The following is a 17,297-nucleotide window of genomic DNA, read 5'->3' as shown; positions in this document are numbered from 1 at the left end:
CCCCATGGAATCATAGAATGTTTACAGCACGGAAGAAGGCCATTTGGCCCGTTGAGCCCTTGCTGGCTCTCTGCAAGAGTATCTCAGTTAATCCCACACCCCTACCTTTTCCCCTTGGCCCTGCAATTTTTTTTTCTTCCAGGTACTTATCCAACTCCCTTTTGAAAGCCGTGATTGAGTCTGTCTCCTCGACGCTTTCAGGCAGAGGATTCCAGATCCGAGCCGCTCGCTGTGTAAATGTTTTTTTCCTTCTGTCACGTTTGGTTCTTTTGCCAATCACCTTAAATCTGTGTCCTCTTGTTCTCAACCCCTCATGATTTTGAACACCTCTATCAAATATCCTCGCAATCATCTCTGCTCTGAGAACAACCCAGATTCTTCTGACTGTCCACGTAACTGAAGTCCCTCATCCCTAGAATCATTCTCAGAAATCTGTTCTGCACTCGCTCTAATACCTTCACTAAATTCCGAAAGTGCGGTGCCCAGAATTGGACATAATATTCCAGCTGAGGCCGAACAAGTGTTTTATACAGGTTCATCATAATAGCCACGCTTTTGTACCTGATACCTCTATTCAGGAAGCCAGGATCCCCTCAACTTTTTTTATCTGCTGTATACATTCCTCCAGTCCGAAAAACAACCGTTCACAACTATTCTCTGTTTCCTGTCATACAGCCAATTTTGTATCCACTCTGCCAGTGTCCCTTTTATTCTAAGGGCTTCAATTTTGTTGGCAAGCCTACTATGTGGCACTTTGTCGAATGCCTTTTGGAAATCCATGAATACCACGTCATCCACATTGCCCTCATCTATGATTTCTGTTACCTCATCAAAAAACGCGATCAAGTTGGTTAAACACGATTTGCCTTTAACAAATCCATGCTGGCTTTCCTTAATTAATCCATACTTGTCCAAGTGACTGTTAATTTTGTCCTTGATTATTGTTTCTAAAAGCTTCCGCACAACTGAGGTTAAACTGACCGGTCTATAGTTGCACAGTTTAACTTTACACCCTTATTTAACAAGGGTGTAATATTTGCAATTATCCAGTCCTCTGGCACCACCTCTGTTTCTAAAGAGGATTGAAAGATTGTGGTCAGTACCTCCGTGATTTCTTCCTTCACTTCCCTCAGCATCCGAGGATGCATCCCTTCCGGTCCTGGTGACTTAATTACTTTATGTACGGGCAGCCTTTCTAGTACCTCGTCTTTATCAATTCTAATCCCATCCAGTATCTCCTCTATCTCCCCCTTTATTGAGCTCAATTTTCCCCAATTATCTGCGCCGTTTTATTGGTGTGCGCCGTTTTTTTGGAGTAAATTCAAATCTGTAAGTTTCCTCAAACTTTCTGCACTAACGTAATTCACTTAGGTAGGATTTTTTTAGGCTACCATTTTTTTACCTCATTGCGGGGGTAACCTGCCACCCGTGCCAATTCTGGCCATTAAAGCAAGTTTGGCCAGCTCTGATTTACTGCAATATTTCTTAGGATGGGATATGTGACCACTCTGGAACAACCTTCTGGGCAGTTAACAAATTCAGCGCAGGTAAGAGAATCAGTGCAGCAGGTGCAGTTCCACGGCCTGGACGGCAGCAGCAGAGAGGGAGAGAGAGGGGGAGGGGAGAGAGGGAGGGGAGGAGAGAGGGGAGAGGGAGAGGGGGGGAGAGGGGAGAGGGAGAGAGGGAAACCTTTTCGGCCAGGATTAGGAGCTGCACCGTGAGGAGGGCGGGGGGGAGGTGGGGGGCTGAGGCCTTTCGGCCGGGATTAGGAACAACACCCGGCACTGGGAGGGGATGAAGTGGGATGGCAGGGATAGACTTTTGGCTTAAACACTTTAATAATTTAATGCTGGAGTGCTGCTGCAATGTGCAAGGTACTTGTGCACGTTGCTGTGGGCTGGCCAGAATGTGTTATATGTTTCACTTTCCAGTCTCAGCCTGCAGTTTGTCCCTCGTTACCCAGGCAACCCAATTTCTATTTGGTGCAGATCTTAGGCTCCACCCCCAAAAGTTAACAGACAGGCTACGCAGTGCAAAAATCAATAATTCAAATGGGGAAATTTAGCTGATTTTTTTTTTAGCATAGTTCGGCCCCAAAAAAACAGGCGGAACTGTTCAAAATCGCCAAAAGACAGCTTTGGGGAAAATTGAGCCCATTATGTCTCAGTCAGCATCTTCTTCCTTAGTGAAGACAGATGCAAAGAACTCATTTAGTACCTCACCCATACCCTCTGCCTCCATGTCTAGGTCTCCTGTTTGTCTCTAATCGGCCCCACCCCTATATATTGCTGCCCATTTACTATTTATATGCCTAAAGAAGACTTTTGCATTACCTTTTATGATAGCTGCCATTCAATTCTTATAACCTCTCTTTGCCCCTCTTATTTTCATTTTCACTTCTCTGAACTTTCTATATTTAGCCTGATTCTCAGATGTATTCTCGGTCTGACATCTGTTATACGTGCTCTTTTTCTGATTCATCTTATTCTCGATCTCTTTCGCCATCCAGGGAGCTCTGGCTCTGGTTGCTCTACCTTTCCCCTTAGCGGGAATGTACCTTGACTCTACCCGAACTATTGCCGATTTAAAGGCATCTCACTGTTCCACTGCAGTTTTGCCTGCCAATCTTTAATCCAATTTATCCGGGCCAGATCCATTCTCATCCCACTGAAATTTACCTTCCTCCAATTAAGTATTTTTACTCTAGATTGCTCCCTATCATTTTCCATAGCTAATCTAAACCTTATGATACTATGATCACTATTCCCTAAATGTTCACGTGCTGTCACTTGCCCCACTTGACTCACCCCATTCCCCAGAAACAGATCCAAGAATGTCTCCTTCCTCATTGGATCAGAAACATACTGATCAAATGTTCTCCTGAACAAACATTAGAAATTCTTTTCCCTCTCTGCCCTTGCACTAAGATTATCCCAGTCCATATATAGGATAGTTGAAGTATCCATTCCCACTACTCTATATTTCTTGCATCTCTCTGTAACGTCTCTCTATATTTGCTCCTCTATATTTTTCTCACTAGTTGTTGGCCTATAGTATATAATGGCATCTCTATTATTTCTTAACTCTTGCCATGTACATTCTGTCCTTGACCCTTCCAGCGCATCCTCTCTTTCCAGCATTCTATCATTCTCCTTAACCAATACTGCCACACGACCTCCTATCTTTCCTTCCCTATCTTTCCTGAACACCCTATATAGAATCATAGGGGTACAAAATTGCCCCCCGCCTTAAACGGGGCGCACGCACCCCGTTTCCATGTTTATTACCGCAGCTGCAGTTCAGATCAACTCTTTCAGGAAATTCCGCCCTTTGGTTTCTTTTGTTTTCATTCGGAGGTCGTTCATAATGGATGGCGGTGACTACACCTTGGGCAAAAACGCAGCAGTGACAGTTACTTCATCAATAAACTCGATCTTGTTAGTTATACACAATTTGCCTTTAACAAATCTGTGTTGGTTTTCCTTAATTAATCCATGCGTGTCCAAGGTGACTGTTAATTTTGTCCCGGATTATCGTTTCTAAAAGCTTCTCCACTACCGAGGTTAAGCTGACTGGCCTATAGTTGCTGGATTTATCCTTACACACTTTTTTGAACAAGGGTGTAACATTTGAAATTCTCCAGTCCTCTGGCACCACTCCTGTATCTAAGGAGAATTGAAAGATTATGACCAGTACCCGTGCGATTCGGTCCTTAACTTCCCTCAGCATCCCACGAAGCATCCCATTCAGTCCTGGTGATTAATGCGGAGATTCAACATCTCCTCCAGTGCGCCAGTGCAGCCTTTGGCCACCTGAGGAAAAGACCAGGCCCTCAAATCTACCACCAAGCTCATGGTCTACAGGGCTGTAGTAATACCCACCCACCTGTATGGATCAGAGGCATGGACAATATACAGAAGACACCTCAAGTTGCTGGAGATATATTACCAACAATGTTTCCGCAAGATCCTGCAAATCCCCTGGGAGGACAGGCGCACCAACATCAGTGTCCTCGCCCAGGCTAACATCCCCAGCCATGAAGCACTGACCACACTCCATCAGCTTCGCTGGAGAGGCCACATAATTCGCATGCCAGACACAAGGCTCCCTAAGCAATTGCTCTATGCAGAGCTCTTTCATGACAAACGAACCAAAAGTGGGCAGCGGAAACGTTACAAGGAAACCTTCAAAGCCTCCCTGGTAAAGTGCGGCATCACCACTGACACCTGGGAGTCCCTGGCCAAAGACTGCCCGAGGTGGAGAAAGTGCATCCGAGAGGGCGTTGAGCTCTTCGAATCTCAATGCCGCGAGCATGAAGAGGTCAGGCGCAGGCAGCGGAAGGAGCCACCTCCCCCTTCCCCCGCCGAATATCTGTCCCACCTGTGACAGGGTCTGTGGCTCTCGCATTGGATTGTTCAGCCAACAAAGGACTCACTTTAGGAGTGAAAGCAAGACTTCCTCGACTCCGAAGGACTGCCTATGATGATGATGGGTGATTAATCTATTTTAAGTACAGCCAGTCTTACTAGTACCTCTTCTTTATCAATTTTTATCCCATCCAGTATCCCCACGACCTCCTCTTTCACTATGAATTGAGCAGCATCTTCTTCGTTGGTAAAGATAGATGCAAAGTACTCATTTAGTACCTCAGTCATACCCTCCGCCTCCATTCGTAAGTTTCCTTTTATGTCCCACCCCTCCTCTTACCCGTATAATACCTGTATGCCGATAGAAGACTTTTGAATTTCCTTTTATGAAGGCCATTGGTGGCATTCAACTGCCTAGGTCCTCACCTCCTGAATTCCCCTCCTAAACTTCTCTACCTCTCCTCCTTCAAGATCCTCCTTAAAACTCACTTCTTTGGCCAAGCATTTGGTCACCTGTCCTAATATCTCCCGATGTGCCTTTGTGTCAGATTTTATTTGATAACGCTCCTGTGAAGCACCTTAGCATGCTCTGCTACATTAAAGGTGTTATATAAATGTGGTTCTTCTTGTTGTAAAAGATGTTAAGAATGGAATTCATGTTGTACTTGATCGTGTCTATTTAAATCATTTCAAAGTGCGTCACGCAATAAGTTTCTGTGAAGTGCTGTAACATAGTTATGTAATTGGCTTGAAATCATGCTGCGGAGTGTTAGCGGATCAATCAACTGATCAGCCTCGCGCTATTTTTCCAGCATTAAATTATTTGTACTGTATCCCATGGTGTAGCATCAAACAAGAAATTAGGGATACATGCAATAAAGGTACAGCAGTTATCATGGGCAACTTTAATCTACATATAGATTGGGCTAACCAAATTGGTAGCAATACGGTGGAGGAGGATTTCCTGGAGTGTAATGGGGATGGTTTTCTGTACCAGTATGTCAAGAAACCAACTAGAGGGCTGGTCATCCTAGAATGAGTGATGTGTAATGAGAAAGGACTAATTAGCAATCTTGTTGTGCGAGGCCCCTTGGGGAAGAGTGACCATTATATGGTAGAATTCTTTATTAAGATGGAGAGTGACACAGTTAATTCAGAGACTAGGGTCCTGAACTTAAGGAAAGGTAACTTGGATGGTTTGAGATGTGAATTGGCTAGAATAGACAGGCAAATGATACTTAAAGGGTTGACGGTGGATAGGCAATGGCAAACATTTAAAGATCGCATGGATAAACTTCACCAATTGTACATCCCTGTCTGGAATAAAAATAAAATGGGAAAGGTGGCTCAACCATGGCTAACAAGGGAAATTAAGGATAGTGTTAAATCCAAGGTAGAAGCATATAAATTGGCCAGAAAAAGCAGCAAACCTGAGGACTGGGAGAAATTTAGAATTCAGCAGGGGAGGACAAAGGGTTTAATTAGGAGGGGGGAAATAGAGTATGAGAGGAAGCTTGCCGGAAACATAAAAACTGACTGCAAAAGCTTCGATAGATATGTGAAGAGAAAAAGATTAGTGAAGACGAACGTAAGTCCCTTGCAGTCAGATTCAGGTGAATTTATAATGGGGAATAAAGAAATGGTAGACCAGTTGAACAAATACTTTGGTTCTGTCTTCACGAAGGAAGAAACAAATTACCTTCCAGAAGTACTAGGGGACCGAGGGTCTAGTGAGAAGGAGGAACTGAAGGATATCCTTATTAGACGGGAAATTGTGTTCGGGAAATTGATGGGATTGAAGAGCGATAAATCCCCAGGCCTGATGGTCTACATCCCAGAGTACTTAAGGAAGTAGCCCGAGAAATAGTGGATGCATTGGTGATCATTTTCCAACAGTCTATCGAATCTGGATTAGTTTCTATGGATTGGAGGTTAGATAATGTAACACCACTTTTTAAAAAAGGAGGGAGAGAGAAAATGGGTAATTCTAGAGCAGTTAGCCTGACATCAGTAGTGGGGAAAATGTTGGAATCAATTATTAAAGATGAAATAACAGCGCATTTGGAAAGCAGTGACATGATCGGTCCAAGTCAGCATGGAATTATGAAAGGGAAATCATGCTTGACAAATCTTCTGGAATTTTTTGAGGATGTAACTAGTAGAGTAGACAAGGGAGAACCAGTGGATGTGGTGTATTTGCACTTTCAAAAGTCTTTTGACAAGGTTCCACACAAGAGATTGGTGAGCAAAATTAAAGCACATGGTATTGGGGGTAATGTACTGACGTGGATAGAGAACTGGTTGGCAGACAGGAATCAGAGAGTCGGGACAAACGGGTCCTTTTCAGAATGGCAGGCAGTGACTAGTGGGGTGCCACAGGGTTCAGTGCTGGGACCCCAGCTCTTTAAATATACATTAATGAATTGGATGAAGGAATTGAGTTTAATATCTCCAAGGTTGCAGATGACACTAAACTGGGTGGTGGTGTGAGCTGTGAGGAGGATGCTAAGAGGCTGCAGGGTGACTTGGACAGGTTAGGTGAATGGGCAATTGCATGGCAGATGCAGTATAATGTGGATAAATGTGAGGGTATCCACTTTGGGGGAAAAAACACAAAGGCAGAATATTATCTGAGAGGCAGCAGATTAGGAAAAGGGGAAGTGCAATGAGACCTGGGTGTCATGGTACATCAGTTATTGAAAGTTGGCATGCAGGTACAGCAGGCTGTGAAGAAGGCAAACGGTATGTTGGCCTTCATAGCTAAGGGATTTGAGTATAGGAGCAGGGCGGTCTTACTGCAGTTGTTCAGGGCCATGGTGAGGCTTCACCAGGAATATCGTGTTCAGTTTAGGTCTCCTAATCTGAGGTTCTTGCTATCGAGGGAGTGCAGTGAAGGTTCACCAGACTGATTCCCGGGATGGCTGGACTGACATATGAGGAGAGACTGGATCGACTTGGCCTTTATTCACTGGAGTTTAGAAGGATGAGAGGGGATCTCATAAAAACATATAAACTTCTGACGAGACTGGACAGATTAGATGCAGGAGGAATGTTCCTGATGTTGGGGAAGTCCAGAACCAGGGGACACCGACTAAGGATAAGGGTTAAGCCATTTAGGACTGAGATGGGGAGAAATTTCTTCACTCAGTTTCTGTGGAATTCCCTACCGCAGAGAATTGTTGATGCCATTGTTGATCCGTTCATTGGATATATTCAACAGGGAGTTAGATATGGCCCTTATGGCTAAAGGGATCAGGAGAAAGCAGGAAAGGGTTACTGAGGTGGATGATCAGCCATGATCTTATTGAATGGTGGTGCAGGCTCGATGGGCTGAATGGCCTACTCCAGCACCTACTTTCTATGTTTCTATGTTTCTCTGTAATTTCAATGTCAGTGCTTGCATTGACTTTGCCAACTGTAGTATCATAAGGAACTAAAAAAGTTGAAATGTATTCATTTTTGAGGTTCTGTGATCTCGATGATCAGTAGCCAGACTTTTTCTAAAATTAGTTTCTATTAGTTTGTAGTGATTTTCCTAATCCATTTCAACCTTGGTTTGGAACCTACCTTTTCAGCCTTCTTTTCTTCAGCCACCTTGTTACACTCAGAATAAAGAATTAAACTGAGTACTGGAAGCAATGAGTAAGTGTGACCTTAGCTCCTTTAATTAGATTCCAGAGTACAGATACCTTGTGGTTGGCCTGCTTATATTCAGTGCACCCAAGGGATGCTGGATAGGCCCTCTGGTGGTGGTGTGATACAGGTTGCAAAGGGTTAAATAAATAACATCACTCCCTCGTGAAGTTAATAGTACACTTATTTACAGGGTGAGACGATCTGGGACTTTTCGCTCCTTTGTCGATCGTCTCGGTACAAATGTGGTTGAGTTGGTTGGTTCTTCACTGGACTGCTGGGCAGCCAGTCTTGCCAGGCTGCTGGGGATGGTGAGTTCGGCTTTGTGATCAACCATGATGTCACTTGCCACTTGTGTGTGTGTTGGAGGGTCGAAGTTGGTGTGGCCTCTTTGGGTTGCTCGTAGCTGTTAGTGAACTGCAATTTGATTTGTTTTCTGCACATTAGTCCATTGGCCAATTTGACCTGAAACACCCCATTCCCTTCTTTGGCTATGACCGTGCCAGCGAGCCATTTGGGACCATGTCCATAATTGAGTACAAACACAGGATCATTAACTTCAATATCGCATGACAAATTTGCGCGATGATGATACATACTTTGTTGATGCCGCCTGCCCTCGACTTGATCATGGAGATCCGGGTGGACAAGAGAGAGCCTTGTTTTGAGCATACTTTTCATGAGCAGCTCGGCTGGGGAAACCCCGGTGAGCGTGTGGGGTCTGGTGCGGTAGCTGAGCAGAACTCGGGATAGTCGGGTCTGCAGAGAGCCTTCCGACACAAGTTTCAAGCTTTGCCTGATTGTCTGAACTGGCCGTTCTGCGTGGCCGTTGGATGCGAGCTTGAACGGGGCAGATGTAACATGCTTGATCCCATTGAGGTTCATGAATTCCTTGAATTCAGCACTGGTGAAACACGGCCCATTGTCGCTGACTAGGATATCAGGCAGGCCGTGTGTGGCAAACGTGGCTCGTAGGCTTTCGATGGTGGCGGTGGACGTGCTTACAGACATTATTACACATTCAATCAATTTTGAATAGCATCCACAACAACCAAGAACATTTTGCCTAGAAATGGGCCAGCGAAGTCAACGTGGATCCTAGACCACGGTTTGGAGGGCCATGACCACAAACTTAGCCGTGCCTCTCTAGGTGCATTGCTCAGTTGAGACCAATGTTGCACTGGTGCATGCATGACTCTAAATCTGAGTCGATGCCGGGCCACCACACATGGGATCTGGCTATGGCTTTCATCATTACAATACCTGGGTGGGTGTGTGTAGGTCACAGATGAACGTTTCTCTGCCTTTCTTGGGCAAGACCACATGATTACCCCACAAAAAACAGTCCGTCTGCAAGGACATTTTGTCTTTGTGCCACTGGAACGGCTTGATCTCTTCATGCATCTCCGCTGGGTGCTGGACCAGCTCCCATGGAGGACACAGTTTTTTTACCAAGGACAGTAAAGGATCCTGGCTGGTCCAGGTCCTGATCTGGTAGGCCGTAACCGGGTGACTTTTCATTTTCGAATGCATCCATCACCATGAGCAAGTCTGCAGGCTGTGCCATTTCCACCCCGGTGGTGGGCAATGGTAGCCAATTGAGAGCATCAGCGCAGTTCTCTGTGCCCAGTCTGTGACGGATTACATAGTTGTATGCCAACAGCGTGAGCACCTATCTTTGGATACAGGCAGAGGCATTGGTGTTAATCCCTTTGCTCCCTGAGAATAACGATGTGAGTGGTTTATGGTCAGTTTCCAGCTCAAACTTGAGACCAAATAAATACTGGTGCATTTTTTTCACCCTGTAACCACACGCCAGAGGTTCTTTTTCAATCATGCTGTAGGCCCTTTCGGCCTTGGACAGACTCCTGGATGCATAAGTGACCGGTTGCAAAATCCCCGATTCGTTAGCCTGTTGTAACACACACCTAACCCCGTTTGACGACGCAAAGCAAGCTAGCACTAATCGTTTACATCGGTTATACATAACAAGCAGTTTGTTTGAACATAACAGATTTCTGGCTTTCTCAAAGGCAGCCTCTTGTGAATTCCCCCGTAATCAGTCATCTCCCTTGCGCAGTAGCACATATAGGGGTTTGAGCAAGATGCTTAACCCTGGTAGGAAATTACCGAAATAGTTGAGGGGTTCCAGGAATGACCACAGCTCCGTCATGTTCTGTGTTCTCCGCGCGTTCTTAATAGCATCCGTCTTGGCATCAGTGGGTCTGATGCCATCTGCTGTGATTCTTCTTCCCAAGAACTTGACCTCAGGCACCAGGAAAACACACTTCGAGCGTTTCAACACGATCTAACTGACATAGAACCTCTTTCAGGTTCTTCAAGTGTTCGATGGTGTCCCGACCTGTGACCAGTATGTCGTCCTGGAAAACCACGGTGCAAGTAACCGATTTTAGCAGGCTCTCCATGTTCCGGTGGAAAATTGCCAAGGCCGACCGAATCCCGAACGGGCAGCTGTTATAGATGAACAGACCTTTGTGCGTGTTGATGCAGGTGAGGCCTTTCGAAGATTCCTCCAACTCCTGCGTCATGTAGGCCAAGGTCAGCTCCAACTTGGTGAACGTCTTTCCTCCAGCCAGGGTCGCAAATAGGTCATCTGTCTTGGATAGCGGGTACTGGTCCTGTAGTGAAAACGGTTAATCGTTACTTTATAATCCCCACAAATTCTGACCGTGCCATCACCTTTGAGTACCGGGACAATCGGACTGGCCCACTCGTTGAATTTCACTGGCGCGATGATGCCTTCTCGCTGCAGCCTGTCCAGCTCAATTTCCACTTTCTCTCGCATCCTATACGGTACCACCCCTGCCTTGTGGTGGATGAGTCATGTACCAGGAACCAAATGGATCTGCACTTTCGCCCTCGAAAAACTTCCAATGCCTGGCTCGAACAACGATGGAAATCTGCTCAGAACCTGGGCACATGAGGCATCGTCGACGGACGAAAGCGCTTGGATGTCGTCCCAGTTGCAGCTGATTTTTCCCAGCCAATTCTGCCGAACAGTGTGGGGCCATCCCCTGGCATGATCCATAGTGGGAGTTCGTGCACTGCTCCATCATAGGAGACTTTGACTTCTGCGCTGCTAATTACAGAGATCAGTTCTTTGGTGTAAGTGCTTAGCTTGGTGTGAATGTGACTGAGCTTGGGCCTGTGTGCCTTGTTGCACCACAGCCTGTCGAAGGCCTTTTTGCTCATTATGGATTGACTCGCACCAGTGTCCAGTTCCATGGCTACTGGAATTCCATTCAGATCAACTTTTAACATTATTGGTGGACATTTCGTGGTGAAGGTGTATACCCCGTACACTTTTGCCTCCTCGGTTCGAGTCTCTAGTTCAGCCTGATCCACCGTGGATCGATCTTCCTCTGCAATGTGGTGGTTTGCAGGGTTTGCAGCTCGCCTGCACATTCGCTGGAGGTGTCCCATTGTTCTGCAACCATTGCATTCATAGTGCTTGAAGTGGCATTGATGGGCCCAATGATCAGCTCCACAACGCCAACAAGGTGTTAACTGCCTCGCATTAACGATTGATGGCAGACTCTGGGTCATCTGAGGTCGTGCAGCAGCCGGCGTGTATGTTCTGCCATGTATATTCCTGCTGAAAACGACGTTACTTTGTGCACAGTACTGGCCGCATTCTCTTTATGCTGCAAAATTATTGCTGGTGGACATAAATGCCTGGGCTATCGTTATGGCTTTGCTCAGATTCTGTGTTTCAACAGTCAATAGTTTGCGAAGGATTACCTCATGGTCAATGCCAAGCACAAAAAAGTCTCTCAGCATTTGTTCAAGGAATCCATCAAATTCCCAAAGTCCTGCAAGGCGCCTTAGTTCGGCGACATAGCTCGCCACTTCCTGGCACTCCGACCGTTGACACGTGTAGAACTGATACCTCGCCATCAAAACGCTTTCCTTAGGATTTAGATGCACCCGGACCAGCGTACACATTTCTTCATAGGATTTGGTTGTTGGTTTTACCGGAGCTGGAAGATTCTTTATGAGGCCATAGGTTGTTGCCCAGACAGTAAGGAGGATCGCCCTTTGTTTGGCAGCGTTCTCGACTCCTTCCAGCTCATTGGCCATGAAGTGTTGGTTGAGTCTCTCCAGGAAGGCCTCCCAATCGTCCCCTTCTGAAAAGTTCTCCAGGATACCAACTGTTCTTTGCATTTTCAGGCGCTTGTTTGTTATCTCAACACCAATTGTTACGCTCAGAATAAAGGATGAAACTGAGTACTGGAAGCAATGAGTAAGTGTGTCCTTAGCTCCTTTAATTAGACTCCAGAGTGCAGGTACCTCGTTGGTGGCCTGCTTATATACAGTGCTCCCAAGGGATGCTGGAATCCCTTGAGACTCCAACAGGTAGGTCCTCTGCTGGTGGTGTGATACAAGTTACTAACACACCTAACCTCACCTTTTAATGCACATACAATTTTAATGTAGTATGCATATTGCTGCTGAAGATGTTCAGTATTGTGTCTGGAACTGTGCACTGAGTCAAACCTTGCTCCTATCTGTGTAACTCACTTTGTTTTTTTATGGCAGGTCAATATTACATACCATGAGGTCTGGTTTGACGATCCAGAGAGCATTTCAATAAAAGCATCTATCTTGATGAAATTAAAACTCCGTGGCATTGGCATGTGGAATGCAAATGACCTAGATTACAGTGCTGTTCCTTTAGCAGCGATGCAAACTGAAGACATGTGGAATGCAATGTGCCCTTTCAGAGGAAAATGGCGAGCTTGAACCATTTAATCTTTTCATAATGTGATCATTTAGTTTTGCAAGTAAACTCAACCAAAAGTGAGCTCACTTCCAACATTAGAAATGACACTAATATTGATCTAGGGAACAGCTTTATCCTTTTATCTAATCAACAAATTTCTAGTCATTGAAAAGCAAATGTACTAATGCAATTTGCACTACAAGATCTGGTCACTTCAGCACCTTAAGTTATTTACAAGATGCAACAAACCTATATTAATGATCATAATGCTTAATGATAGCGCAGGTTAAAACTTCTTGCTAAATACTTACAATTCAGGCAACAATTCAGCTTTCCCATTGGGTGATAATCCACTTCTCACATTCACATGTGTGATGTTCATTTTATGCACATCGTAATTTTTGATGGGCTTTTTTATGATTTTCCTTTTCCTTAGGTTATCATTTTGAACTGAGACAACATTTTAATTTTCAGTATCCTCCTTTAATGGGTGTGAATGGCCAGTAAATCGTGTTGTGGCCAGCAAATAGGGTCCAGTATACTGCTACTGTGTTATTTTGAATTGTAATATACAATGATTAGAGCATAGAAGGTGGCCATTCGGCCCATCGAGCCCATGCTGGCTCTCTGCAAAAGCCCTTTAATTACTCCCACTCCACCACCCTTTCCCCGTAGCTCTACAATTTTTTTTCCCTTCAGGTACTTATCCAGTTCCCTTTTCAAAGTCACGATTGAATCTGCCTCCACCACCTAAGGCAGTGCATTCCAGATCCTAACCACTTGATGCATAATAAAGTTTCTCCTCATGTCGCCTTTGGCTCTTTTACCAATCACCTTAAATCTGTGTCCTTTGGTTCTTGACCCTTCTTCCAATGGGAACAGTTTCTCTCTATCTACTCTGTCTAGACCCCTCATGATATTTAACACCTCGATCAAATCTCCTCAACCATCTCTGTTCTCAGGAGAACAACCTCAGCTTCTCCAACCCAGCCATGCAACTGAAGTCCTTCAACCCTGGAACCATTCTTTTAAATCGTTTCTGCACCCACTCTTAGTCCTTCACATCCTTCCTACAGTGCAATACTCAGAATTGGACACAAATATTGCATGCAGCCAAAAGCCTCACAGTCATACTCGCAGAATCATACATTTCAGCTAATGTCCCTGACTCCTCCATTACTATCCCTGGATATGTTCTATCCCACCGGCTGCACAGACTCACCAGAGGTGGTGGCACAGTGGTATACATTTGGGAGGGATGCTCCTGAGAATCCTCAACATTGACTCCAGAACACATGAATTCTGATGGATTCAGGTCAAGCATGGGCAAGTAAACCTCCTGATTACCATCTACCGCCCTCCCTCAGCTGATCAATCAATACACCTCCATGTTGATCACCACTTGGAAGAAGCACTGAGGGAAGCAAGGGCACAATATACTGTGGGTGGGAGACGTCAATGTCTATCACCAAGAGTACCTCGGTAACTCCACTACTGACCGAGCTGGCCAAGTCCTGAAGGACATAGCTGACAGACTGAGAGTGTGGCAGGTGGTGAGAGAACCAACACAAGGGAAAAACACACATTAACTTGTCCTCACCAATCTACCTGTCGCAGATGCATCCGTCCACGACAACATTGGTAGCCGTGACAACAGTTATTGTGGAGACAAAGTCCCATCTTCAGACTGAGGACACTATCCATCGTGTTTTGTGGCACTATTACAATGCCAACTGGGAAAGATTCAGAACAGATCTAGAGATCAAACTGGGCATCCATGAGGCGATGTGGGCCATCAGCAGTAGCCGAATTGTATTCCATCACAATCTGTAATCTCATGGCCAGGCATATAAACAGTGGAAGCAGTGTGCTATAGAAAAGCTAAGTGATCCCACATTCAGTGGACCAGATCGATTCAGATCGAAGCTCTGCAGTCCTGCCACATCCAGTTGTAAATGGTGGTGGACCATTAAACAACTAACGGGAGGAGGAGGCTTCATGAATATCCCCATCCTCAAAAGAGAAGTTTGAAACGCTTGTAACCATTGTGAGATTATAAAATGTATTAACATTAACAATATACTGTGGGTGGGAGACGTCAATGTCTATCACCAAGAGTACCTCGGTAACTCCACTACTGACCGAGCTGGCCAAGTCCTGAAGGACATAGCTGACAGACTGAGAGTGTGGCAGGTGGTGAGAGAACCAACACAAGGGAAAAACACACATTAACTTGTCCTCACCAATCTACCTGTCGCAGATGCATCCGTCCACGACAACATTGGTAGCCGTGACAACAGTTATTGTGGAGACAAAGTCCCATCTTCAGACTGAGGACACTATCCATCGTGTTTTGTGGCACTATTACAATGCCAACTGGGAAAGATTCAGAACAGATCTAGAGATCAAACTGGGCATCCATGAGGCGATGTGGGCCATCAGCAGTAGCCGAATTGTATTCCATCACAATCTGTAATCTCATGGCCAGGCATATAAACAGTGGAAGCAGTGTGCTATAGAAAAGCTAAGTGATCCCACATTCAGTGGACCAGATCGATTCAGATCGAAGCTCTGCAGTCCTGCCACATCCAGTTGTAAATGGTGGTGGACCATTAAACAACTAACGGGAGGAGGAGGCTTCATGAATATCCCCATCCTCAAAAGAGAAGTTTGAAACGCTTGTAACCATTGTGAGATTATAAAATGTATTAACATTAACATTTGTGAACCTTGTATTTGTGAGATTGTAAAATGAATTAAGCTTTATGATTATAAAATGTATCTTGCTTTTCTGATGACGAGACATTACTGTTGGTAGTTATCGGCCTGTGCAAAGTCTAGTCAAGTTTTTACCGACATGGTCAGACCATGCAAGGTCCAGACAAGTTATTTTTATAGAAATTATCAGACCATTTTTGCAGAGAGGGAATGGGATACAGCGAGCTTTTGCAACAGCTACCATTACAGCTGCATACTGTTATTGTAAAAGTAATGTTACAGGTTAAAATGAGATAATGGCTACATAATTGAACATGCAAAGACAGCATCAGAGTGACCACGTTTGGGTTAACCAGATATAGAACTGACCCCAGAACAAGAGAATGGGGAAACATCTAGAAGTCTTGTATCTGCCACAAATGATTGGATAAGAAGAATCAACTGACCTCAACAAAGAGATTTAAAAAAGGTACTGTTTGACCTGAGATGTACAGATGTAGAGAAGAGGACGATGGTACCTGACGAGATGGAGTTACACGAGGAAAATGTGCTCAACATCTCTCTGGTGCAGAGGTATTGAGGAGTGAATCCATGCTGGCGAAAACCTAACGCTCTACTTTGCCAGACTGGATCAAAGAAATAACGGTGACATTGCACGCGACACTGTCCAGTGACTGAATTTGGCAATATACTTTGGAACTGTAATTAATGTCAGTTAAAATTAGTCTTTGCCGACTGAATTGACGTCTGCTTTATAACAATAAAACAGCTATCATTACCAATATGTAGTCATGTCCGAATCATTAAGTTTGAGGTTAAAACCTCTTACAAATCTGGCGACCACGAAGGATTATAACTAATGTTTATTTTGGTGAACAGAGGACCTCTATGTCTGTTGGGGTGCACAACCACAGATCTTAGGGAGGTAACCTATTGGACCTGTAGGAGACCTAATCACCCACCAGTAATCAAAGGTACACAAAGATGTCAAAATGAGTGAGTGTTCAAGAAGCGTTAGACCAAGAGTTAAGTAAGTTGAATGTTAAGGATACTCAAATGTTCGTGTCAGAATGTCTGACGAGTGAGATATCGTTTTATGAAGAGGTGGTGAAGTTTATTCAGGGACAAGTAGATGATAAATTAAGGTAGAGAAAGGAAGGGGATTACTTGCCTATGTGTCCTAGTTCTGTACAAAAGGTGCAGATGAACGTTATAGGAAAGGTGAGGTGAGAGAGGAGAAGCAGAAAGAGCAGGAGAGACAGTGGGAGATGGAGAGGGAAAAAGATCTCAGCTGCAGGCAAATCCATCTGAAAAATCAGCAAAAGGAGAAAAAACAGGGAATTGGGGAGTCAGGAAAAGCTGCTGAGACGATAGTTTAAAAGGCAAAGGAACAAAAAGAAACTTAATATTGAAACCGACACTGAACCGATCAGTTTCTGTGCCGAGAAAAATAAATCTCAAGTTTACTGAGTGAAAGGAACCTTAAAGGTTACTGCAATTTCAGTTTGTGTGAAAGTGTACAAGTTTTCCTGACTGTGAATGTTTAAGAAGTCACAGTATTCCTTTTGTCTGAAAGTCTGCCTTTGAAAGAAAGTGGGTCCGAAATTCAGGGCCACCAGAAAGCTGGCGCACTTACTTTCTCTTTAAGATTTTTCCGCCGGGATTGTTGAGGCGGCCTCTCCGTTGATTTTCAGCACTTCGGATTTTTTTTTACGTTGGACCGAAAGTCCATTAAAGGGGAGAGAATCCGTCATTTTATATTAAGAATAAGAGGATAACTAAAGAAAGGACAGGGACTATTAAAGACCGTGAGGATAATCTGTGTGTGGAGGTGG

The 17,297-nt window shown here is 44.7% G+C and overlaps 1 protein-coding gene across 1 annotated transcript in view; it reads left to right on the top strand.

Moving 5' to 3' along the window:
• LOC139268370 (di-N-acetylchitobiase-like) overlaps positions 1-12,783 on the top strand; it is a 65,880-nt gene extending 53,097 nt beyond the window's left edge. Inside the window, exon 8 of the mRNA XM_070886440.1 lies at positions 12,561-12,783. Coding sequence (XP_070742541.1) covers positions 12,561-12,764 — 204 coding nt within the window. The 3' untranslated portion in view covers positions 12,765-12,783. The remainder of the gene's footprint in view (positions 1-12,560) is intronic.
• The last annotated feature ends 4,514 nt before the right edge of the window (positions 12,784-17,297 follow it).

Source organism: Pristiophorus japonicus, chromosome 8 (genome assembly GCF_044704955.1).
Source record: "Pristiophorus japonicus isolate sPriJap1 chromosome 8, sPriJap1.hap1, whole genome shotgun sequence".
NCBI classification, from domain to species: domain Eukaryota; kingdom Metazoa; phylum Chordata; class Chondrichthyes; family Pristiophoridae; genus Pristiophorus; species Pristiophorus japonicus.
This window is presented reverse-complemented; position numbering and strand designations above follow the sequence as displayed.